We start from the raw sequence: 26717 nt of genomic DNA on the forward strand, positions 1-26717 counted from the left end.
AGCCTGTGTCCTGTAACAGCTCCAGTGTCTGCTACGTGCATACATAAAACACATTCTTTCTCCTCACTCCATTTATCAACAACCTTTCCGTTTCTGTTCCGGCTTGTCCTTAACCTCAATTACTATTCACCTGCCGTCTCACTTGGCTGCATACATCCAAGCGGCTTTAAATTCTCTTTTTCCAGACAGCCGGCTGGTTTCATTCGCCCTATCTCCGATGGAATTTGCGGGCTGTCAGGAGACTTGAGCAGTAAAGTCAAACACCAATCTGGCAAGTGTGTCTTTTCTACTTGAGCACATTTATGATTTTCCCCAGGCACTCACACACTCTGATTGGATCTTTTTCCGTGCTTTCAGTTCTGCATGCAGATGATGCACACATACACACACGTGCGCACATAAATGGGCTCATCAAAGACAAATTTGCTCCTGTACTAATTCCTTAATGTCCATCTCTTTACAATCACTTCTAACATCCCAAAGGAGGAAATATAGATCCAATGAAAGCTCTTCTCCCACTTACTCTCTTCTCTATTATTCAAGGTAACACTTACCAATATGAACCAAGGATTGGTGTGCCACACGAAACAGTTGTGGTCAGATTTTTACAGACACCCATCGTTCATGGGGATGACTGTCATTTCTTTGAACTTTTCTTATTCTAGGGTGGAATGATTGTACAGCATACATCTTTAATGACTTTATAAAACAAGATAAATCATCAATGCTCCATAGATCATTGATCAATGGTCTTTGATCAATGGTCATGACAATTTGCAATGATCAAGGAACTGACCTCACAGCCCATTGTTCATTCAGTGGGCTAGTTTCAGTTGTTGTGCAAATGTACTGTTTATAAGGTTGTGGAAACCTGCAGACAGCTGAGACTGAAGAAGTCACTTGGATGAGTGACGAAACGTTTCTCCCTCTGAAAACGCTACGTCCAGATGAACAGAATCAACGTTTGGAGATTTACTTACCTGGATGATGGAGCATGCACCAAGGCGAGTGGATTCGGTAATTTCTCTGTAAGCATCAGTACAAGTCATTCTGAAGCATCACCACTTTGGCACACACCTTAGCAAGCTGTCAAGCTCAGATGAGAGGAAATAGGCTAGGATGTTCAGGAACCACCAAGGCTCATGTTTGCCATGAACTGGAAACTGCTGAAAACCAGCATCACTGTCCACAGTGAGGGCAGCCTTCATCACCATGAAATGAGAGCGTGTCGATCAAGAAAGTTTTAAGGCCAGACAAGATAAAGATTGAGCCATCTGGCCACAATGACAAGAGGCATGTTTGGAGGAGTAAAGGCGAGGCTTTAAAATTGAAGAACACTGTACACACTGTCAAGCATGGTGGCGGTAGCGTCATGCTATGGGGCTGTTTTGCTCCAGTGGCACTGGTACATTGCACAAAGTGGACGGAATAAAAAAGAAGGACTAACTCCAAAATCTTAAATTTCACCATGAAGCACTACATGACTGAAACCTGGACACAGTTGGGTGTTCCACCAGGGCAATGATCCCAAGCACAAACCAAAATTGGCTTTTGAATGGATAAAGCAGGCTAACACAAAAAAGTCCTGACCTCAATCTTATTGAAAACCAGTGGACTGTGCTTAAAAGCCAGCTCTGTGCTAATTTAAACAAACTCCACCAATTCTGCTAACAAGGCTGCTCAAATGTAGAGATTTATCCCAGAAGATTGTTGATGGCAACTGCAACTTGCTAAGAGACATTTAACCAAATTGTGCATATATTCGAGCCTGTATGTATACACTTTTGACCTTCTGTGGATTAGAGAAAATCCAAACTAGTGCACCCAATTCATGTTTTTTTAAAAGTTGTTAAAGATAGTTATACTGTGCAATCATTCCACCCTGGGAAAAAACCTAAATTACCAAAATAGTCATATTCATAATGAGTGAATGTAAACTCATGACAATTGCAGATCCAGTGATTCCTTTTTCCCACGTATTCTCTTCTCTACCATTCAAGCTAACATTTACCATGATGACCAAACACTGGTCTGTCTCATGAAATATACAGTAAGGTTAAAGCTTAACAAGCTTGTATTTGAAAATTAAACAGCTGCACCTACCAGTTGATTTTCACTGTAGCCACTGTGACTAGGTTGACCAGACACGAAGATAACTTTGACACTAAGTAACTAAATGTGGGACAGTAGGCATGCGTGGGATTTAACATCTGAGGGACACATTCATTTCATCTTTTTTGAAACCTATTAAAATAGGGGAAAAACACATTTGAGAATTACCTTCTAGCAGTTTCACCCACTTCTTGAAAGTTTCACAGTCTGCATTGAAGCTTCATTTCCTTTTATTTGTGGTAGTTTTTTCTTTCTTTGCAAAACTTATGAATTATGCGGTTGCAATTTTTTCCACCTTGAGTGCAGTGTAGGCAGCAAATGACGTGACAAGCTAATCTGAAATAGATCCGTGTTGACAGCCTTTGTTACTTGTCATCCAGTAGGAGTCTGTCCTAAAAATGCTGTGCTGACCACCCTGTCACTCTAAGCTGACCACTATCCCCCTTTTGTCTTGCAAACTTCCCCCCTTGCAAGTCTAAGGTGAGTCATGAAGTGATGGTTTGGACCTGCTACAACAGAGTTATGTCTGAGTTTGTAGACATAACAGGTGGGCTCCTGTGGAAGTGATGGTCAGGTGATATTTCACAATCAGTAGGGCTTTAGATGAGCTGTCAGAGTTCACTGTGTGCAGCAGGGAGGTGTATCTGCTCCAGACCTCTGTGTTCCTTTATCCTTTTAGCAGGAGGTGGGCAGTGGACAACTTTGGAGGCTGACCACCCGTCCAGAAGTCTGTAGACGAAGTCTGTTGGTATTTTTTGTGCTTTTTTCAATGGCTAAACATGTGTTTTTGTAAACAACAACCTTTGATTTTATGGATAAGACACCCATCCAGACTCATTTTTTACATTTTGGACAGATTTTGGATGGATGTTTAGAAATGAGCATCATTTTAATGGCTACTGCAAATAACTGTAATGATACATAAGCCTTTATTGGACTAAAAAAGGCAGACAGAGATACTGGCATATTGAAAGCAACAAAACCTCACTTCGATGGGAAAACTGAATGAGTAATAAACTCATTAAGGCATGTGTATTGATCGGGAGACCTCTTGAGGACAAACCAGAACAGGAACTATCCATCGAGACAATTATGGGAAATATCAAGTTCCTGGCTTCACTACAGCGTCTGTCTTCTTGTTTAACATGGAGGAAATTCCCCAGTAAGACACACACATCTACCCTTCTTCATTTAACTGAATCCATTTCAGTGTCTTCCTACACTCTCGCCTCACATCCATTTTTCTCTTCTGCTCCGTTCATCACAAACTTACTTCCATCCATCATCCCTGCTGGCAAATGCTTGGCAGAGTGCCTTGGCACTCACCCCCAGGGAGCAGAACACACCCATCCTCCATATTCATCATCCCACATACACTTCAAGATAAAGTAGTAAGGAACTTTCTCGAATTACCAGCATTTATGCAGTCTAAGTTAAAAAATATAGACAAACACAACATATTGCAATTATAGAGATGCCACTGAAAGTGTGGGTCGCAGCGGTGCATTTGTATCTCATTAAAGGTGTTGTGTCTTCCGACTATACATGCAGCTGTGATCAGAGGTTTAGGCATACTGTCATGAGCTTGAATCTCATAATAATTTCAAGTTTTTCATACTTTCTTTATATTGTTCTTTATCCAGAGTGGAATGAGTGTACAGCATGCTTCTTTAATGACTTTAAAAAACAAGAATTGGGTGCACAAGTTTGAGTTTGTTTTGGATTTTCTCCAATCCACACAGGGTCTAAAGTATACAGACAGGTCACACACACCCCCAGTGCATCTCTCAACAAGCTGTACTTTGACCAGATGCTTTTGGTAGCCATCAGCAATTTTCTGGCATAATTCTGACTGGATATTTGGCCAATCGTCTTGGCAGAATTGCTAGACTTGATTTAAATTAGTTGGTTTCCTGGCACGGGCTCGGCTTTTAAATTTTCAGTAGGGTTGAGGTTGGAGCTTCAGGAAGGCCTGTTTTATCTACTCCAAAACCAGTTTTGATGTGTGTTTGGGATCACTGTCACATTGGAACAGCCAACTGTGTCCAAGTTTCAACTATTTAGCTATTGATTTGATTTAGTTGTTTTGTGCAATGTACCAGTACCACTGGCAGCAAAACAGCCCCATAGCATGACGCTACCACTGGCATGCTTTACAGGTGGTAAAGTTTTCTTAGGTGTAAAAGCCTCACTTTTACTCCTCCAAACGTGTCTTGTCATTTTAGCCAAATAACTCAAAGTTTGTCTCGTTTGACCATAAAACGTTTCTCCTGAAGGCATTTGGCTTGTTCATGTGTGCAGCTGCAAATTTCAGTCAAGCTTTGAGGCCCAGATTTTGGGACATGGGCTTCTTTCTTGGTCAACACCCTCTCAGTCAATGATTAGGTAAAGCTGCCCTCACTGTGGACAGTAATGTTGGTGTTTGGCAGTTTCCAGTTCATCTTAGGCTTGGTCCTCGGTGGTTCCTGGGTTGTTCCTGAACGTCCGAATCAATTTCCTCTCATCTGAAGGTGACAGCTTGCTGAGGTGTGTGCCAAAGTGTTGACATAACTGAATGAATTGTACTTATGTTGAATGGTTTTAACTGATGATCTTGTAATCTGCAGTTATATTGGTCAATCCAACGAGTGCTGCCAAACAAACGTTTTTTCTGCTTGCAGAGAGAAACGACAAATTCCGCCCCTTTTAAAAAGATTGAAATGAGTGTATGTATATATTTAAGCCAGAGAAAATCCAAAACAACCCCAAACTTGTGCACCATATTCTTGTTTTTTAAAGTCATTAAAGATGCATGTTGCACAATCCTTCCACCCTGGAAAAAGAAGAGTTCAAAGAAATCATTAAAAGCCCCAAATTACCCCAACAATTTCGATGGGTGTCGGTAAACATCTGACCACAACTGTACCTACCATTGTGATGCCACCAGTTGTGTTGCCATGTAATGCCATAACACATCAACATCTGTCCATTCATGAACACTGTTAATACACCATTGCTTTTGATTAACCAAGAGTCGGGTTAAATCTGGCGCTCTGAATGGCTCACTTTGCCAGGGTTAGGGTTAGAGAGTGATTACACCGCTTAATACAACCTGCTGTTGTGTCTACAATATGCCGGGTTGAAGGCAGCACAATGCACAAAGGACCAAATTTCACAAATCCTACAGACTCCAGACAAACAATGTACGAAAATGCGTAAGCGTGCACGGTGACGAGCATGCATGTACGCCTATTCCCATGCTTTCTCGCAGTCATTTCCATAACAGCAGCATAATCGCTGACACACATCTGCGACTGGTTTAATTACTTACAGTAATGAGCCAGAGGCAGGAGCTACCAACGATGCTCTTCTCTCTGTCTCACCTTCTCTGTCTGGATCTCTCTCCCTTCTGTCTGAAGTGTTTTATAGCAGTGCGTATGTCAACCAGGAGCAGCACGCGGATACATTTTTGTATTGCAACCATTTACTGCGACCACATGCTCCAGCTGAAGAGTTTATTCAAACAGCATTTGATATTTAGCCCTTTTTTTTGTTTTGTTTTGTTTGTTTGCATCCCATCTTCCCCCAAACCCCCCTCAGCTGCTTCTTTGTTTTTCGAACCTTCGCGTCGTTTTGGGAATTTTTCTTTCCAACCGGCATCCCATCCATACTTGCAAACCTCCCTCTCTGTTCAGTCGGCTAATTGAATTTGCAGCTGACTTTTAATTAACGGCGGGGTCGATTTGCATAAAGTCGACTCATTTGCATACGGTCGCAGCCCCTCCCCCAGGCATGTCTGAGCGCCTGGCACAGAGCCAGGAGAAAAGGGTAGAAACTGACATTGGCGAGAGGAGCAAAGAGGGAGGAAGGGACGGATGGAGGAGGAGAACATGAGGCGTCCGCCAACAAAGGAGACGAGAAACAGCAGATGGAGGAAAAGGAGGAGACAAAGGGGGGGGGGGGCAAACAACAACAACTCACGCCACTAAGAATGAGCGAGGTGGACATGTAAACACACGCTAAACAAATGTATGCACAGCACGATCAGGCGCGTGCACGCGCGCACATGTGACAAACATCTCGACAGATTTTGCAATCAAGTTAGCTAATTAATAAATCAAAAGGGGGGAAAAACAGCTAGATAGTTATATTCATCTTACAAACAGGTGTTAATTGGAGGCACATTGGCTTTATGCAGATGAGCTCGTGAGGCGCAGTTTAATGTAGTTGAATAAATAAAGCCAAGAAAGACACATAAAGCTCATCTCCTGTTTCAACAGTGCACGTGTGACAAGGACAACTCATATCTAAATACACTGACACACCGCTGCAGCCGCCTCCTGCATATTCATGCATTCATACATTAACCCGGGCGAGCATTTGTCAGGATGCTTCCTGACCAGAGGGCCTGTTCTGCTCTGATAGGTGCCATCCATCAGCAATGTCTGACCGCTGAGCATGCCCATATCAGCTAATGCCCCCTCCATCGTGTGAGGCATAGCAGCCTGTACCTAGCAATATCGTGAGGTTGTACGTGCATCCGCACCGCAATCTGGCAAAAGCTGTAAAGTTGTCAGCGAGGACTAAAACAGCTGGAACGACGCAATCTGCAGTCAGGGTGATATACTCGGTGTGTAAAACGTAACGCGAGTTCGGGCAGACATATCACGGCGATCTGCACAAACATCAGCATCTATAATCTTGTGCACCGCCTGCAAAACAAACTGTTTCTTTCTCTCGTTGAGGCGCCAACTTCATTAGTATCCATAAAGCACGCAGCTCATTAATGAATGTCATTAAGACAGGCGGCGAGGCGCTGGGTGGGTGCCAACAAGACGACTGCTGGGTGGCACGCAGGGAAGAGGATGAGCCCGGGCCAGCGGAGATGCAGCTGCTTCTCTCCCGTCTGGTTCCCGGGAGACGTGGAGACAGGCAATGTGAGAATGTAGCCAGGAGGGGGGAGGTCTCAACTTGAGATGGGGGCGAAGGGTCAAGCTTACTAGGTGGCTGCGGGTTGTGGGCGTTGCAGGCGTGCGCCATCTGAATGCTGCCGCCATTTTGAGGAGCAAAAGGAGCGAGTCGCCATTTTGAAGCGCTCAGCATCGGGGGGAGAATTGGACTTTAAGGCATGACGCAGACATCTCAGACGTTTCCTCTGGTTGGCTTTGTCTTTTCTCACATGCACAGACAGCACGGTCGTGTTTATCCTTCCAGGTTATTCAGCTACCTAGTAAATCTTAGCATTAGGGAGATCACATTTTAGGAGATTCGCAGAGACTCCTGTGACTGAAGACTGGCCTGCAATGGGATGAAAGCGTAACATCCAACGGGATAGTTGGGGCAACGCCCCTGGACCAAGAAGGTAAGAGGAACCCATGTAGGAGGGCCCTGCACATCACAGAGAATGCTTCTGTCCATGGTATCATGCTAAGGTGCGCAGACCCAAAGCCTGACTTTATTTATATTATATGCACTTTCCTTATTAATTCAATTTTAGCCGTGCAATTACTTGCTCAGTCATTTGGATTATGATTGTATTAAACATTTGATTAAAACAGGCACGTTTCCTGAATTTCCTGATTTGCGTTTCCCGGCCTTGTTCCCTGCCATTTGTACAAAAAAAGTCTCCTGTGCAACAATTTGTTTTTCAGTGAGCGTCTGTTAGCAGTTAGCCGGCAAGGCGGCAATTTTAAATGATGTTTTGCAAGAAACGCGTTGCTCATAAGGAGGAATGAGAGAAGAGAGCAGGGTGAGTACGCTGCTGGGATTTAAGCAGTACTATCAGTGACTTTGCCAAGCACACCGTTCTCCAGATTATGATGTGGGTCTGATGGGTGAATATTTTGTCTGTTTTTATGGAGGATTGAAACATTGTTGCCACTTATATGTTGAAAATGTGCATTCACAATGTGTGTTTATGATACATGTCGAAGCCTATCACAGAGTTATTATGCCTCTGAATGGGATTAAAGACAACAGCCTTCATTTTGTTGTCATTTACACACCTGAAATCTTCAGACGTCATCATGTTGACAAGTCTGTCACGTATACGGTGTAATGCTTGATAAAGCACTCAAAGCCACCTTTGGAGTTTTTCCTGATGCACTGAGTTTCTTTCAAAACACAAACTACTCACAAAAGGAAAACACAACCTGTTGCCTGCACCACAAAACAGATTTTAGCTTATCCAGGTAACTTCAGGGTTAAGCCTGGGTTTTCTCTGCTATGAAGCTGGCGCACTTCCAACCCGGGTCAATCACCCCGATGCTGTGAAACTAACCTGCTTCCAGGTTAGAGATCAGCAGGTTTGAAATCATCACATACTCACCAATCATTTCACCATTCCTGGAAGACCCCTCAGACCTCTGTGGGTGCAAGGAGGGTCTAAAGCTTTTTACTACAATCTGAAGTCTTTGTTTCCCTGCTGAGGATGAGTAAGAAATAAAAACTTAGCAGAGAAAAAAAGGATATTTGTGTTTGGTCAGTTATTCTTTTGTTGTAACAATGCTTCTTGGCAATAAATCTTATATCAAAGCCTCTTTATTTCCTCTTGAATGGTGCCTCATTTGCAAGGAAAATGCATTTGTGGCGGCAAACAGCTTATTCTGCTACTGTTCAGAGCTTCAGTCTAGACAATCTGGTCTCACAGGCCTGCCACAACTACTCTTCACCGTCAGGCCCGTTTGCACTGGTGTAGGCAGTGTGATGGAGGGATGCTGCAACTTCCTCACTGGAAGAACAAGTCTTGTTATCATTAAAGGCTTCAAATCTCCACAGTCTGGGACTGTACCATTCATACAATCCTGGTTGAAGAAGCCATCCCACAGCAGTGTATGACCAAGCTGCTGACCAGCATGAGGCAGAGGTGCGAGGCTGCTGTGGGCGTCTATGGTTCTTACACATGTTACTGAGGCATCTCTTTGTTAACTGAATAACTTGTTAAATTTCCAAGATGTCTTGTTTTGTCAGACTTCGATCCTCACATCCAATAAACTACGCCAAACAAGAGTCAGTAGCAGAATAAGCTGTTTGACAAGAAAAGATTTGGCGAGTTTTTCCACGGGTGTAACCCACAAATGCACTTTCCTTATAAATGTGGCAACACTTAAGGAGAAATAAACAGGCTTTCCCAGAGTATAAGATTTATTGCCAAGAAGCATTGTTAGAACAAAGACAAACACAAATTCCCTTACTTTTCGTGCTGTGTTTAGATTCTTAGACTTTATTCCTTGATTTTTTTTTCCCCCCTGTTGGCTGAAAACCTTTTCATTGTTCTATAAGCATCAATATGCTTAAAACTGGACATTTACACCAAAAAAAATTTGTTAAATCTGTTATTACATTTATTCTCTACTTGCTCTCAGCGTACTGAAGACCACCTGTTGTTCAATCAAATACTGAATTATAATCCATCAGATCCCGCCACATATAACAAGAGTTATAGTATTGATAAGTCTGTTAACTTAAACAGATTGTCTGTATTTTGCTTGAACTCTTCACATTTTTCTAATCATACAGCCTCTCTGTGGCCACTGCACTACTTCCTGGAGCCTTCAACTCAGCACTCTTAGATCGTCTGTTTTTAAACCACAGTGTCTGGCCAAAAAAAGTCACCACTTGGCTTTAACTGAAGGTCTAGGTTCAACAACTGATGGCACAGGTATATTCCAAGCTGTCACAGCTGAGTTGCAAGTGAAGCTTCAGTTTAGACCTGAGAGTCACTGAAGTTGCCTCTGGGCCGATTCCACTGGCGTCAAGTCCTTTAAAAGGAATCAAAGTAAATATTTTACTTGACACGAGTCTGTTTGCCGGTTTACACTCTCTTGCTGCTTCAGTACCTGAGGACGCTGACGTCTGCACATACTCTCACTGATCCCGAAGGTCTCGCCTTCTCCAATGTCATGCCGAGGAAGAAAAGATGCACTCATGCATTCAAGTAATTAGCACTAATCAGCTTTGCACTGACCTAGTAGGCAGCCATATTGATTTCAGGGGCTAATCAAGAAGAAGTTTAATGACACAGCAATTAAACTGCTCCAGTAAGTGAATTACACCAGCAATTAAATGCTATGGAAAGCCAGTGTGGGAGAAAATGATCTAAAATGTCATCAGTGTATACATTTAAACTTTAAAGAGCGAGTTCTTTTGGACTGCTTATAGGCATTGTAAAAATATAAGAAAAAAAAACAAGAATATTTACAACTTCAATCTTTATTTCTTTCAAATAAGATAAAAGAAAATTTGTTATCAATAATACAAGTACAAAAATGTATCAGAACACAGACGAATATACAGGACAGAGCATGACAGTGAGAGCTTAGGAAGTAATATATGGATGAAAGAAAGATCCTCGGTACATGATGGGAGGAAAAACAAAGTGGGCTGGTCAGTGGAAGACTAGATTAAAAAAAAAAGAAGAAGAATTTAAGGGGACTGGAAAACGTCTAAATGTAGTCAGCCTGGCACCAACAACCCTGCTCTCTTTCCAGTTTTGGCCAACATGCTATGAAAACAACAGAAACCCTCCAATAAATAAGGCGCCATGACGGGCCCAAAGCAGGGGAAGTGTGTGTGTTACTAATCTGAATATATGGACTACAACTGACGGCGTTCACATTTTATATCGTGCATAAATACTTTATCATCTTAAATCACTCTTAAGATATTTCTATTCATAAACAATGACATTTATAAGTGGGAATTAAAAACAACTCTTAAAGAGAAACACGAGCTGCGACAGAAAAGTTAAGTCAAGCGTATGAGGTGCTCTCTGATAACCCTTTTTTGGGAGTTGGGGGTGATTTAACTAAGGGGGAGAGAGCTGAGTGAAGCTGCACTGCTCACACTTTACGTTACTGTGTGTTACATGTTGGCGAAGCGCTGCCTGGCCCTCCTCCAACACGCTTTATGCAGTGATCAAGTGCAAGTATCATCACTTTTCACACGTCGCTATAGGTGTGTGCTTAGAAAAAACAAAACTGTGGCCCACATTCCTACAGGCGCTGCCAAAAACAAAACACCAAAATCTGCAAAAAGAAAAGTGGACGAGTTTAATATGTTACGTTTTAAGGCACTTCAGTGTCAGTTCGTTCGGTTTGGTGGAAGCTGAAATTTTGGCACCACAAATATTAACTGTAAGCAGGTAAAAATCCCTCTCTCGGTCAGCGATACTGAGAGGATTTATTCAAGAAGCAATAAACTGACATAAACCGTCCATTCAGCCGCCAAAAGTCACCGAAGATGAAGTCCCTCTGGCAGGCGTTTGAGTTTTTCGCACCCTGTGAGGGGGGGGGGGGGGGGGGGGGGAGTGGGTTGGAGTGAAGGGAAGACTGTTGCTGAACATCAGAGTCTCAGAACAAACGAGTTACGCTGTGACGGCGTCAGGCGGCGTCTACATCTCGTGGGCGGTGAGATGATGTTCTGGGATACCGTTGGCGTGAGCCACCATTGTGTTATTCTCATTGAGGCGCCGCACGCGATACATTTCATAGTGGATGCTGCTGGTGATATCCTTAATGTTCTGCATGTGGGTCCTTCAAACAAAAACACACACGGTCGCGTCACAGAAGGGTCCGTCCATCTCAAACCATCACAGTTTTTACATTTTCTACTCAAGAACCTAAAATTTAGGGTACAAATTGTGGACAGATACATCGGCGTAACATCTGGGGGGGGGGGGGTGAAGATCTCTGTCTAAATAAATCAATCAATCTGGGTAAATTACCAGATGATTAAACATCTATTAACTGATTAACATCTAACAACTGTTTTTCTGGTAATACCTGAAATGAGTAAAGAAAATCAACAGCCTATTTATGCAAGACAATTCATAATTTTATTGGGGTGGTTATATTGGTTGGGTCTGATAACCCCCCTGGTAATTATGCCCCTGGACAGATATAATTACTGCTGTTAAAAAAAAAAAAAAAAAAAAAAAAAAAAAATCACATACCTTTTCAGATATGCATTTTTAAAGAGACTCGTCGACACACTGAGATCTAAAGTTGTGTTTAAATGAACAAAGATCTCAAAAACTTGAAAAACTGAAGTTTCCAATGGTCTTTCTCGATGTATTAGAGGGCGATTCTATTCTGTTCTATATAAACTGAATCAGGATTTGCAGTTTCAGAGGATGAGCTGGTCAAAATTTATATTAACAAACTGATTCTTGAACACACACACTACTAAAACATTTGGTCACAAAAATGAAGAAAATGCTATTTTAATAAAATTTTCATGCTGGATTGAACAAATATGACAAGTTGTGCTACAAAAACAAAATATCAGTAGATGGTCTAAAATGAATGGAACAAAAACAAAACATGACTCATGAAAAGTACTAAAATTTCACAGGAATCATTATATATTATATAATAAAGCCAGAGTCCGTATTTGCACAGAAGATCTCACTGGATCCATTACACTGTGCACAACTTTGACAGTATCTTAGTATTTTCTGACTTTTAGGGCGTTTTCACACCTGTAGTGAACCCCCCTAGAGTGAAACCAATTCTCTATGTTTCACACATCCTAAGAAATGCTCGAGCCAACGACAGGAAATTATGGTCACTTTATCTCGAGTTTGAAAATAAAAACTATTTTTACTTTAACATGCTGACTGGAAACATCCTCCTGCTCCTTTGTGTCCTTTATTCTGCTTTACAATAACCTCAAACGGTTTTGAATCCACCTTGATCCAGCATGTACCTGTAAACTACCAGCACACTTGCAATGTCAGACAGAAACCGCTCAAACCGTGTCTTTAACTGTTGTGTGTGTCTGACAGAAGGGAAACGTGCAGACTTGAATTGCTCCAGCTGTCTTTACAGACAACAGCTTATGTTTCATTTCCACTCTGTGCCTGTAAACATGTCTCATATCAGTTTTCCCTCTGCAAATTTGCGTTTCTGCTTTTTACTGCACTGGGACTGTGATCACTATAAAAACATAGGTGGATTCACTGAAGCAGGACGCCTCTTGTATATGAAAAACTAGGGCTGTCAACGTTAACGCGTCATCACGATCACTGCGATTAAAATTTTTAGCTCAATTAACCCATCTGGAGCGCAGAATGGTAAATGGCCTGTATTTGTATAGCGCTTTTAAAACTTTGGACAAACTGCCCAAACTGCATTGACAGAGACATTTATCATCATCATTTATTTATGATGATTCTGTGCCAGATCCTCATCTGGCATAAACTTGTAGACTTGCAGACAAGTAGACAACACGCACTCACCTGATGAGGAGATCCCGTAAATAGGCAAACTCACAGTGGGCTATGTTCTCAACTGCAGAGAGAGAAGCTTTGAGTTAGAAATAATCAAAGGGGAGTTAAAACAGGTGCTAACAGGCTGCAGAAGCTTCATGAATGGCTATCGCTGAGATTCTTTAAGAGTCCAGCAGGTGGAGTCAGTGATCCTAGTGTGATGGCTCAATGCAGCAGGCCATCTTGCCCTCACCTGCTGCAGCTTTTATCTACTTGGAGTATTTTCTGAGGAGATTAACTGCATCAGAATTTCCCCGTGATGTGTGCCTGTGTGTGTCAGCACAGGCACACTCTGCAGGAAATTAAACTTCCTTTATGAGACACTTGATAAAGGGGTGGGGCCTCCTGTCTGGAGTGGCTAACATAATTAAATATTGAAAGTCCGATCCTGCAGTCAAAATGAATGTGACCATAAAGTCGTATGACACTAATGATGACCCGTTTCCTTCAGCTCCCGGAGGAAACTGGAAGTAAAAATGACTAAACTTACACATTTTCTCTGCTCAGTGCATATCCAATGTGAGGATTCAGCGGACATACTCTTTGTGATATTAAAGGGATTGAGAGAGGTTGGGACACCAAGTAAACAGTAAGGCTCTTCATAGAGACTGTCTGGTGGAGGCCTGAGTCAGCTGCATGGCACACGACTGCTGTCTGGAGAGCTGAATGGAGCATTGTTGACACTCTGTGGGCAGCTGACTCCCAGAAACCCTCCCTTCTTTTTTACCCCTCATTTAATAAAACCACTGAAAAGTAAATGATTTACAAACTGCTTTGCTAAAAGTGCATCATTAATATAAATACAAACAAGAGTTGTACCTTCAATGGTTCCCCACTTGGTCTTCCTCCCCAGCAGCCTCCTGCCATTGACCTGGTACTCCTGATCACTTCCCACCACAGCAAATGGGATCATCTCCTGTTCAAAAGGTTAAAAGTCAACAGCTATTAGAGTTAGAAATCCTTACAGGATGGATTTCAGATAGAGCCCAAAGTCCTGCTGGTGATGCTGCTACCCTTACCCTGATCTTTTCATTGATCATTCGGTCCTCTGCGTCCTCGTCAAATTCCTTCTGTGGGTACACGTCAATCCCATTGGCTCGCAGCTCTTCCCTGATCTGGTTAGAGCATGTTCAAATACACACACAGGCACACAACAAATCTTTAATCTCTGGACTAATTAGGCGGCTGTTCATGATCTATCCTTCTGAGAGATCAAACAATTGTACCTAAATATGCACAGGATGCAGATTAAGGTTGCATTAACGCTAATCTATGCCAAAAGTTTGGGCTTAGTCGCTAACCGCAACAAACAAAACGCAAAACCCTCACAGGATGTACGCCTAAACCTGTGCGCACACAGAGTGTGTTAATGAGGGAAAGGGAAATCCTGAGATCCTTAAAAACAAAGCCAATAAAAACCTCATAAAGGGGTCAGCTGTTTTAAAAAGTAAAGGCAAGCAGCGAGCAAAAGGGTAAAAGAATATAGGGATACTTCTTTTTGGATTAATCAAAGAGTGAGAGCGGAGATCAGAGAAGTTGCAATGCCACTAAAATCTAATAGATGTTACCTTCTTTTTGAAGAAGTCTCTCTCCTCCAGCGTGAGTGTATCTGCCTTGGCGATGACTGGGACGATGTTGACCACTTTACTCAGACGTCTCATGAATTCGACATCAAGAGGCCGAAGACTGAGGAGACACAACATGAGAGAACCGGGAGGAAGACATTAGATTTAAGAACAAAAGCACAGGAAATTGTACCGCAAAGCTCTCACACCAGAGGGCAGATGTTCCTAAGAAACATCCCAGATGGAGGAAGATTTACGGTTCCAACTTCTTATCATGCACCCATCATTACACAGAGTGTGTGAACAGCTGCTTGATACAGTTAGGGGAAGCAGCTAAGGCCTTTCCCGCAGTTTGAGAAAGCATCTGCATGTGGTTAGAGCAGCGGATTCTGGCCTGGCTAACGACTCTTTCACACAGACTGCTCGTTGTCAACAACAAGGCTTGTGCACTCGAGAAAGAGCACGCTGAGAAAGACAAAAGTGCAGAATTGATTGCATGCACCCAGGCACACACAGAGTCTCTGTCTCTTTCGTCCTTCCTGCCTCTCCCCCCATTAGGCTTTTTAAGGCAAGTCTGGAGCAGCTGCTGGCCGGGCCATGTGACATCTGCAGTGTTGGATCAACATGAAACGCTGCTTGCTGGAGACAGGGGGGGTGGGGGTGGGGCATTCACACCAGGCCCCTGCCTGAGTAAAGACATGCCATGAGACAAAAATTAATAGAGGTGCAGCATTTGCTCTGTTATCAGTTGTGTCTTTGTGTGCGTGCTCCAAAGGGGATGACAGTCCACAGCTGCTTCAACATTTTCCCAAGACCAGTCGCTGCACTCGACTCGAGTTACACCAATGAAAAAAAAGGAATATTAGAGAAACTATGAGCTGCATGGTGAATTATCGCATGAGACTGCGTTCACCCAACCCCTAATTCCTGCTGCTAGTATACCCAGACCCCCTGAGCTCCGATCGGTGCAGGTCTGAACCAAGAGAGCGCTGAGAGGGAGGGTAAACCGGACGGTTCGATGAGAGCCAGATGTGTGGGCCTGTGAGAGGTCCAGGGAAAAACTTAGGATACTGAGCTGCTTCGGGGCCTGGCGAGAGCAGCCCGTGTCTCCAGAGTGTGTGGGCCGGATAGAGAGTCCTTGTGTGTGTTCAATAAGAGGGGGTAACAAGGCAGAGAGATCTGCTTCACATTTAAAAAGTTAGGAACAAACAAAGACAGTCTATATCAATATATGCTGACATGCACAGGCAAAGCACAGCGTTGCTGTCTGTAACGACAGCAGTTATTGAAATTCTAGTTGATGTAATTCTTTCGTGTTGTCACCAAGTCAGACTTTTAGAAAACACAATGTTTGTTTACAAGAAAACTACAGAGCATAAAGAACAGCTTGTGTGACAGGAAGCAGCACTGATGTTTTTTTAGATGCATCTTTTTGAGATTTAAAACTACGACTGTGGTGTGTCATTACCAGTGTCCAGTCGGGGGGATGAAGTATATGCAGCAGTGGACTCTGGAGTCTGGGATCCTTTTCTTCCTGTTGATATTGATTTCCTCCTGCAGGTACGCCTCGTACTGATCATTAATGAACTTCATGATGGGCTGCCAGCTATGCCATAGTGGAGAAAGATAATTGAAGAGGGAGAAGGACAGAAGAGGGAGGGGGAAAGAAGGGTATGGGGGTGGAAAAGGAAGAGAAGTGATAGATCAGTAAAAGGAGGAAGGAGGAGGGCTCAGGCAGACAAAGAAGAGGAGGAAGGACAATGATAGAGATCAGGAAAAGTAAGTAAGCAGGAAAAGCAAGAATAAAGGGAAGGACATCTGGTTAGAAACTCTTGTCATTATGAACTCACTGCTTATATGGTTGTTGCAGCAACGTTAAGTTGTAGCCTACCAGTTCTCATTGTTGATCTGGTCTCCAAAGCCTGGTGTGTCAATGACTGTCAGCTTCATTCTTACGCCCTTCTCCTCGATGTCTGCAAACAAAAACACATAAGAACACTCAGAGCCAGCACAGCAGCAAACTGCTGTAAAACAGACAAGCAGTGAGAATGCAGATGGGCATAAGCCAGTTGTCGTGAGTTGTACCGTGACTGATGGATTTGATTTCCACTGTTTTGGGAATCTTCTCCTGGGCTGTAGCCAGCACAGACTTACGGCTGACTTTAGACTTGAACAGCGTGTTCATCAGAGTAGACTTTCCCAGGCCGCTTTGTCCTGTAAGCAAAAAACAAACAAAAAAATGACAGGCAATGAGGAAAAAAAAACTTTGACAGTGACTGCTTACACAGTGGGGAGCCAACGGTTTACACAATGGTGCCATAATAAACCCAAACAAGATTCTATAAAATGACCCTGCTCCACTCCGACAATTTCAGAAGCTGTGACATCTGTCTGCTCAAACACTGCCAACAAAACGTCAAAGCACACCAGTTTACTTCATATGCAGTAAGTGATGAGAAAAAGGGGCAGCTGCAATGAGCCAACAGCAGGACAGGGCAAGCAACAGCCACAACTGCTATGCCTATGGTTGTCTTTTGTCATCCGCTATATAAGTCGCCAACGAGTGCACGTGCACAAGAGTTTGGACGTTTCCCCCGTCTAATTTCTCCAGCTCCTTTCTCTCAGCTGCCTCTCTCAACAAGTCTCATCCCGTGGATGCGGGACAAGATCCAGCCCCTCCATTGTAATTGCAGCTTGTGATAGTAGTCCCCGTTTTGCTCTGCAGCCTCGATGAGTTTGGCTGATTTGTCCACCTGCTGCAGGTTCTGGTTAGAGTTTCAGAGCAGAACGAGATCTAGTGTCTCCAGCTGAAACCCATGACTGTTTATTTGGAGTACGTTTGACTGCGGGAATTCTTCTTGGGGAAGCAGCTTAATGACATTGTGGGGCACCACAACCGCAACATCAACCTCTGGAAAAAATGGCACAGGAAAGGCTGGGGCTAGATGACAAGCAGTGACTGAACTTTAAAAAAATAAAATGAGCAAAGGGAGTGTTCACTAGTAAATTAATTGTGAATGGTGAGGCTGTTTTGGATGTAGTTTTACTTTGGTATCCTGTGGAGGCAGCGGCATATGAAACACTAAAGCTTTTTTTAATAGCCCTAAAATGCTAATACGACATATGGCACTTATGAGCCACTCAAAATAACAGCAGGGGAAATAGCATGACTGCAACAGCCACACCCAGAAATACACAAATGTAACTCTGTAATCTTATAACTACCATTTCAAGACACCTTCTGATCAGATAACAACACAGATGCTCTTGTTTTGCTACAATAAGAGGATAAAATGCTCCCCCATCCGGGCAAATTGAAACAGACTTAATTTATCAGCTGTCTGTCTATATGGATGAGACCCCCTGTGACCCTTGGACCTCATGCTAACATCACCACGGGTTGATGAAGAGCTGTTTGGAGGGGCCCACTGGGAAATGACCACTCAAAGTTCAACCTCAGGTTAAGTCAACATTCACAACTCTGATTTATGGATATGCACTCGCATGCACAGCAGCAGACTCCACGCAAACACGGATTCACAGAACAAATATGAAGCTCAACAGCTGGAAGTTAAAGGACTCAAAAGTCCACGTGGCAAATTAGCATTTTATCTGCTACAGTGCTTTGGCAGTACTGATGCCACTCTGAGCCGTGTCCAAACTCGCTCCAACAGCTGCTTTCTCCAAAGTGTCTGCATCCATCATCCTACCGCTAACAACCATCACAAAACAGTGAGGTGGTGCCAAAATCCCACAAGTGCTTTCTGTATGAGGTCAAAGTCGTACAGATGCTTTTTAAACTGTTAAATTGTGTCTGGCAGGAAACATTTTCACAAGGAAAAAGCAAACTAACTGGAAGGAAATTTTTAAAAATGACACTCAAAGTAATCACAATACATTATCTTACCAAAAAATTTGTTCTTCTCTTTCTATCGTCTCGCTATCCTGTTTAGATGTAGGGGTTTCCCCCGGGTGTCCTCTTTATAGAGGAGGAAGTAAATCCACCTGCTCTGATTATATAGTTTTAAACTGTTAGTTTGTAGCTACTGCACCTGGGCCTAAGCATGACTGAGTCTTATGTTTTATATTCAGTGCATTTCCACTCCATTTGTTTAACAAATGAGAATTAAAATAATGAAAACACGTTTCTTTGTTGATTTTCCTTTCACTTTTGCTACATTTTTTGGAGGGGAGCATAAAGTCCTCTATGCAGGTAAAAATCCGCCAGTTATAAAGATGCCAAACCAATTATCCAGTTCTTAAAAACCATCAATTTTCCCTACATTGTGTTGCGGTTAAATAACTTCAACTTGATATTTTAAAAAAAAAGAGAAAAAAGAAGACACCCAAAAAACATGGAAACCAGTTTTTGTTTAGTTGTGTTTACCCATTCAGGCCCGGGGCTGCTTCTCAAGCACATTTTATTATTTGAGGATGAGACACAGACCAAGTGTGGAGACGACATGCAGAGGAGACGCAAAGCAGTGAGATTGGGAGGGTTTGATGGTGGCCTGTTTGATGCTGAGGTGTGTAATTAGCTCCTATTTTAAAGGTGTCTGATCACAGTGATGAGGAATACTGAGTATGCCCAATTAAAAAAGAAAAAAGCTTCAGGCTTCTATTTAAACTTGATTAGAGAGAAAAGCATCATGACTCAGCTCTAGTTATACATAACTGAGGTTATTGTGAGATTTACGTGCGTACAACCATCAATAAAACCATTTATTTGCAAAAGGCCACATTTTTGAGTAAAGATGGGAAATATTATTTCAACCTGAACATTTGCTAGCAGTAGTTATCCACAGTGAAGGAGCACCTCTGACTCAAAGGTCTTAGTCAAAGGCAATTCCTGGAATTATTTCTAATGCTTCACATGCATTTCTTTTAATGTGTGAGTGCGTAAACAGCCAAAGATTTGATCACTGCAATGCTATGTGACCGACAACTACTGTGCAAACCAAATCTGGGTATTTTAGTGAGTGTAAACAGGCTCTGCTTACCCACAACCATAATGTTGAGCTCAAAACCCTGCTTCATGGCTTTCCTCCTCATCTGCTCCAGAATGGCATCAATACCCACATAGCTGAAGTCCAACATGGGGCCGCCAGCCTTCTCTCCATACGGTCCACCCACTGCTGGGGACACCATAGCATCAGGCACCACCGCCTCAGACATGGTACTGCTGCTGTAGCTGGAAAACACTTCAGGTCCTGATGTAACACAAACAGAAACAGAGAAGGCTGAAGTTACTCAGAAGTATAATATGGAAGAAGCAATAACAGATAAATGACTCATCTGTGAAAACGGGTACTGCAAGTAAAATGATAGTGAGGGTTTTTTTTAAAAAAAAAACAAAAAAACAAAACGGGTAGACTTTTTACAAGAATTTCAAGATTCTTGGTTCCTTGGAAATCCATAGGAGGAAGTAATGTACTGCACCAAACTGTCATAGTGCTGAAATATGTAATGATTGACGACTTCCTATTATAGAACAAACCAGTTCAGCTAAGCAACTCTTCAGGTGCTGGCAGTTCAGAAGAAAAGCTATCAGTAGAATTAAACTACAGTAAAATCTGTTAACAACACACACAGACACACACACACACACACACACACACACACACACACACACGAACAAGATAATAGGTGATTCCTGCAGTGTCAGAAAAATGCATCCCTGACTGTGAAAACTCATGTGAACACCCAGCTAAACAACAGCTTGGATGGTTGATGGCACAAATAACCAAGTTATAGCTGAAATGGCCTGCGTGTTTGCCTAATAGGGAGAAACTTGATTAATGGTGCAAGTGGCCATGCACATCATTGCATCTTTAATGTTTGGTTTTATACAACCTGTAATGCACCTTGTAACTGTTTACAAATTGCTATTAGTTATTGTTATTTCTAAAGGAAAGCTCTGGGATCCATCTTCTAGTGAATGTCTGCACAAAAGTTTCGGATAATCCATCTAATGGTTGTTGTTTATTTCAGTCTGGAACAAATATGGCGGACTGTCTAGAAGACAGGCAGAAAAACAACTAAAAGCACCTCCTGACTTTCAAACAACGGGGATGGTTGGTCTCATGCCAGAACAGTTTCTCAACCCAAAAGAAAACTATCAGAAAATTCGCTCTGTGGAATTAGAGTAGTTTAAAATTGGCAGAACAACATCTCTTCACTTTGTTTTTGTAATGATTAACTTCATGTCCTTCTGTGAAATGCCTGCAGATGTTTGTCTAATCACAAGAGAAGTATTAAACTTTTAATATGTTCACTGAGGTCTGGGCATGCCAAAGTCACCGTACCTCTCGAGCTGTGTATGTGACAAATTTACACGATGACAGTGTTTATGTCCGTGTGTCATTAGATACATAGTCCATGTAGCTGCTACCCCTCGCAAGGCCTCAGTTTCCCTTGCTCTCTACAGTGCAGTGTTACTGTCCTGCTAATGTGAGAGTGGAAAAGAGTGAGACTGGTGAGGTTGAAACCTGATCCACTCACAGCTAGCCTGGCTAACACACACAAAAGCCCCGAGTACATGCTTGACTTTGTGCCTTTAAACATGGTGGTTGCCTTGACTTCACACACTCAGACTTTCCTCTGTTCGAGCACACAGCTGATCTGTAGGTACACATGCAAATATCAGCCCCTGGACTGCCTGCCAAGAGTTTAACAGCTTTTGGATTCCAGCGAATACTCGACCTGTCACAAGGAGAAAGTACTCCAGACAGCAGGCCAGTTCACCCGTATCACTCAGGGAATTAAATCAACAGGCTGGTAGAAAAGTCAACACACTTCAAACTGGCATTGCACTGATTAATGGAAGAAAAAAAAAAATCTGAGGAATGGCAGCGCTGTAGAAACTCAAAACTAGCTCATGTTAACACATTAAGTCTTGCTTTTATAATATGCTCCATTGTGTGTGCATCCATGTGTCATAGAGGCCCACCTATGGAAGCAGCGCTCCTGGCCTCTTCACCACTTCCTCATCCTGTTCCAAAAGTCAGTCAGCAACTTACAGCGACTCACTGCCCTCCACCTCCCCTCTGCACCTCCCCTGTTCCCATACCTCTGTTTCGCTCATGTCTTTTTCCCCTCAGCCTCACCCTTTCCTCCCTGCTCACACTGATCGTCTCTCATCGGTGTTCCCTGTTGCATACCAACTCTTAGTTTTCTTGTATCTCTCCTGTTTGAGCCCCTCCTCCTTTCTGCTACTCATTTGGCTTTTAGCCTTGTTATTAAATGTGCTGGATAATACACAACTCCATCCTCTTCTTCTCTACACCATGTATTTTCCCCCTGAAATCCCTTGCTGATTTTTTCCTGCGACAGCTTTGTGCTGTAAACAGAGATGTTTGCCAGGAGCTAGGACACTGTGGCAAACAGGGCTCCAACAACAGAGCTTCAAAGGCATGATACCAGGGAAAGCATCAAAGGAAAGGGACATAAAATAAACAAGATGGAATACTTAAGATATCATCCAACAGCTGCTACACCTGCAAAGCACTAAGATATAATGATGAGAAAATCATCTGAACAAGCTTAATCTTTTGTTAGAGCTGAAACATTTAATAGATGATGGATTCTCAGCTACTTGGATAACTGTTTAATCTAATCCAAAGGCTTTACTGTCAGGACTCGTGCACAACCATGAGCTGAGCATCGACCCATTTTCGAAGGGCATAACACGGGATAAAAGAAATTTGTTCTTTTTGTTGTAACTGTATATCTTACTTCTGCGGTCCCGGCACAGTCATTCCCAGCCTCTGAGCTTAAACACTTTTCTCCAATTTGGTATGCACACTTCTCATTTTGTGATCAGTGTGGGTTTAAAACAGGAAGAAAAAGTAGGTTTTATGGAGGTTTTTGGTTCTGTGTAAGCTTTGTGGAAACAATCAATTACAGTATTTGGTCTGAGGACTTCCTGAAATGAGTCTCGTTTCAGAACAATGCTCAGCACCTCTGCAGCATGTCCGTTCTGTTTAGCAAATAGTAATTGAACATTAATCTTCCACTGTGGGTGGGAATTACTAAAGCTAAGATACTGAGTGAATGGGAGACGGACAGAAAGAGTTGTTGGTGGTAACTAGCTGGTTTCCCAGCCAGAAGCACAAAGGCTCTTCAAACGATTGTTAACTGTCCTTCATGAAACCAATGTACTGACTTTCTCAAGTCAAAGAAGAATTTAACACCATAAACAACTTGGCAAACATCACAACACCACACAAAAGAAGTCCTGAACCACTACCGTGGGAAACCAAACTCTTCTCTACAATAAAAATGAATCAGTTCATTCATGGATAGGACACTTCTTTAGACCTTTAGCCAACTTTGGTAAACTACAAACCCTATGATGTGGTGAGTGAAGCATCCTATCAGTGGTGCAGAGAGTGTGTCAAAGCATCTGGATACACTGACCATTTATCAGATGGACGTATTCACCCTCTGTCATGGTTTTTAGCCAGTAACACAGCTGTCAGACAATAAGTGGTTGGAGAATGGCCTTATAAATGTTAAAATTTTTATTTTTTTTACCTCCACCTGGAAAATGTCTGGCCCTGATGGCTTAACAGCTGTTGGACATTACCTCAAACCTATCAAACACAATGGGCTGACTGGAAAAATTACTGTTGAGTCAAATAGGGATGTAAGGAATGACATACTGTGGGAACCTCAGGTATTTTAATATGTTGTCATGCAAACCGATGGTGTAAATGCTTTGGAGGTGGATTAAATGAGCCTCTCAGATGGCAGTCAACTGGCCACAGCCTTTTAAGAATAATTATATCGGGCCGCTTCTCAACTCAGCATTTTATGTTTTTCCCCCCACTAGTTTCAAGTCTGATGGGAAATGGGCATGCAAAAGTTACATTTGAGAGAAAATGCGATGACAGTTGTGGAATAGGTTTGCTTATGTTGCTGATCAAACAGCACAAGCACAGTTTGTATGAAGCAGATTTGTTTTTCAGTGACAATTAAGGGTCATTTAAAAACTTCAGTTCTTCACTTTTCATTGTTGCTTGCTTAGTGGTAATAAATCACCCCTCGATGACTTGCACATTTGCCATGCCATTCCTTAGCTCTACTGCTCCCCTGCATCATGGACAAACAAAATTTATTTTAGCTATTGGAGAGCAGAGTGACTCACTGTGATGCTGTTTTCAATTACAGGCACTAAAGAGGTTTTCTCTTTTATTGCTTCCAGCGGTATCAGATTGCTTTGCTTTTTTGTAAATATAGCCAGAAGTCTCATCTCTGCAGCAAAGCATTTCAGAGAAAAAGAGCAAGACACAAGAAAAGGAAGTAGACCGAAATGTGGAGAGAGAAAAAAAGGCAGACGTGTGCAGATAGGCATGAGATAAAGAGGAGAAGCAAAAAGGAAGATGGCTGTCGTTGAGTAGGGGGGAGGTAAACAAGATAAGGTCAGTGAGAGGAGGACAGAGAAAGGCATGCACAGTGGGAGAAGGAGGGGAGAAAAAAGAAAAGTGTGGATTGCAGAGATTGTGATTTATTCCAGTTTTGGGCCTGGGGCATTCCTCACTAACTACACACAGGCCTCCAAACTGAGATGCAAATACATTTGAATCCAGCTAAACATCTCCCTGTTCACTGGATGGTCTTTTCAAAAGGCACTGAAACTACAAAGAAGTATGAAGAAAAATGTGACTCTGTCGCCTATGTTTAGATGCAGTGTGGCCAAAACCACATGGCTTAGCTGTCCAGGGTGTTGATCTCAACAGGGTGGTGAGCAGGTCAGAGATCATGTTCCCAGTTTAGGTTGGAAAGAGCTGCACTGAGGTTAGTCCCCTTATGACAAACCCGTGGTTTGACCCTTTGAATAAACTGAGAGGAATCCAGAGAGAGAAAAGGGCTGGAAACTTGGAGTGTTTGTTATCTGCAACACTGACTCACTCAGGGCATCTGTAAAACTGATTGTACAAAATCTTTCCCTTCATCGCTTCACTTTTACAACTGTGTTATACAACATGCAGGCAGTTCCACAGTTTTTCTACTATTTTAACGAGCCATAACATACACAAATGCTTTCTTTACTAAAGCATTGCAGTGAATGATTAAATGCCAGGCTTTAAACAAACACCAAGCCACGGATGAATAAGATCCAAACACAATTGCTCAAAACTTAGTCACAAGAACTCCTATTTTTCGAAGGAAATTAGATTTGTTTTTATCCAACGTTACATGAAACGGATCAAAAATGTAGTAAATGACAATTGCTGACTAATGGGTCCATTTATCACAAAATGATTAATGATTTTTAATAAAATAAACAGGTCCACTCTCAGCCAGCATCGCTCCTGTGTTACAGTGTTACACTGTATTACCTATTGTGGGTTTATAATGATAAAATGGCTAACTGATCCCATTAGCACAGCAGAAAACTGTTTTGTTAAACTCTTTGCTGAAACATCTGAGGCGGCTTATTCTAATAATCAATTAGCATTTTGACCACATGTTGTGGATTCCTGGAAACAGCTTCCAAATCCCATCCTTGGAATCATCTCCACACCTCCTGCTTGCTTGTGTTTATACACCACTTTGCATTTAATTTAATTATTCATCCCTACTCTTTTCCTCAGTTGTGTCCCATCTCCCTCCCTTCACTCCCAGCTGTAGGCAGTTTATATAATAAGTTTCATCCAGATTGATTGCATCCAGGAAAATTTAGGGAACAGACATGCATATATCAATTGAATCCAGCGTATCAACACCAACACAAAGCTGGTGAATTCCTACAGATAACCTTAAATATATTTGATTGAAAAGGTAAATCCGAAAGAGTTTGTGTCCAAACTCCACATAACAGCAGGCTTAATTTGTTTCATAGCAATGACAGCTCAATAATTTAGTATTTAGTATCCGCCACTAGGCATTAATCCCATCAAGTGATTAACCTGAACTTGTGCATTGTAAGTGCCTGTTTGGAGTCGTATGTCAAAGACACATTGGTTTACTAATCCACTAAATGGGTTTTTAGATCTTTGTTCTTTTTAACAATCTATTTATGGGCTGGTTAAAAACATCTGCTGCCTTTGTCTTCCATTTACATTCCCAGACAGGACGAAGGCGGTTTGCAGTCGAGTCTCATCTTAACGTCGCTAGATTTGTTTTGATGGTAACCCAGATGCCTCTTGAGGAGTGTGTGGGCTGCTGCAAATTTTATTTTATTCAATGTGATAAAAACGACTGATTCTCAAGCTGCCTTTTTTATGGTTGATTTCCCACAAGAGATGGTGCAAACACAGCTGAGAAACTTGTGTAGAAGCGATAAAAATGTATTCAATTACATTGAACTGGGGTTCCGGTAGCCCTCCAGCATTGAATCAATTCGATACCCCCAGACCACATGGGTTTACAACACACATAAACACACAAACACAGTTTCCCACCCTCTGACAGTGAAGCCTTTTTATTAAAAGGGGAAATTGGTTTGGTGGCAGTGCAAACACTGACTTTAATAACACAACAGCCTGAGTGTTTTTGCAGCAAAGCCGAATTCCCAGACTCCTCATCGTTCAGCTCTCAGGAGAAATGTGCCCTTTGACCCCTGCAGGGTCCATCTCTGTCATTATGTCACCTAGCACTATTTGCCAGGAAATTATATACACATCTTACTGTGTTTTGCACGTGTGATGCATTTAAAAGCATTTATGTGCATGATTTAGAAGTATTTTAATATAATGCAGATGCTTAAAACCAATGATAATCAGTCTCTTAACAACATACAACTTTGTATTTTCAGCATGCAGCATCAGCAGCTAGCGTTACTTTGC

At 42.3% G+C, this 26717-nt stretch overlaps 1 protein-coding gene and 1 long non-coding RNA gene across 9 annotated transcripts in view; one reads left to right on the forward strand and one right to left on the reverse strand.

Annotated features, from left to right (window-relative positions):
• LOC102082705 (uncharacterized) overlaps nucleotides 1–26717 on the forward strand; it is a 63291-nt gene that overhangs the window by 27391 nt on the left and 9183 nt on the right. The window lies entirely within an intron of this gene.
• Nucleotides 10285–26717, reverse strand: part of LOC100702031 (septin-9) — a 78827-nt gene continuing 62394 nt past the window's right edge. For all 8 annotated transcript variants that reach the window (XM_019358001.2, XM_019358004.2, XM_019358002.2 and 5 more), the window contains 9 exons: nucleotides 19926–20135; nucleotides 17011–17139; nucleotides 16817–16898; nucleotides 16394–16531; nucleotides 14929–15046; nucleotides 14380–14475; nucleotides 14180–14276; nucleotides 13331–13382; nucleotides 10285–11624 (listed from right to left, as the gene is read on the reverse strand). In XM_019358001.2, the coding sequence (XP_019213546.1) occupies nucleotides 11483–11624; nucleotides 13331–13382; nucleotides 14180–14276; nucleotides 14380–14475; nucleotides 14929–15046; nucleotides 16394–16531; nucleotides 16817–16898; nucleotides 17011–17139; nucleotides 19926–20135 (1064 nt within the window). In that variant the 3' untranslated portion in view covers nucleotides 10285–11482. The remainder of the gene's footprint in view (nucleotides 11625–13330; nucleotides 13383–14179; nucleotides 14277–14379; nucleotides 14476–14928; nucleotides 15047–16393; nucleotides 16532–16816; nucleotides 16899–17010; nucleotides 17140–19925; nucleotides 20136–26717) is intronic.

Source organism: Oreochromis niloticus, linkage group LG4 (assembly GCF_001858045.2).
Source record: "Oreochromis niloticus isolate F11D_XX linkage group LG4, O_niloticus_UMD_NMBU, whole genome shotgun sequence".
In the NCBI taxonomy this organism is placed as follows: domain Eukaryota; kingdom Metazoa; phylum Chordata; class Actinopteri; order Cichliformes; family Cichlidae; genus Oreochromis; species Oreochromis niloticus.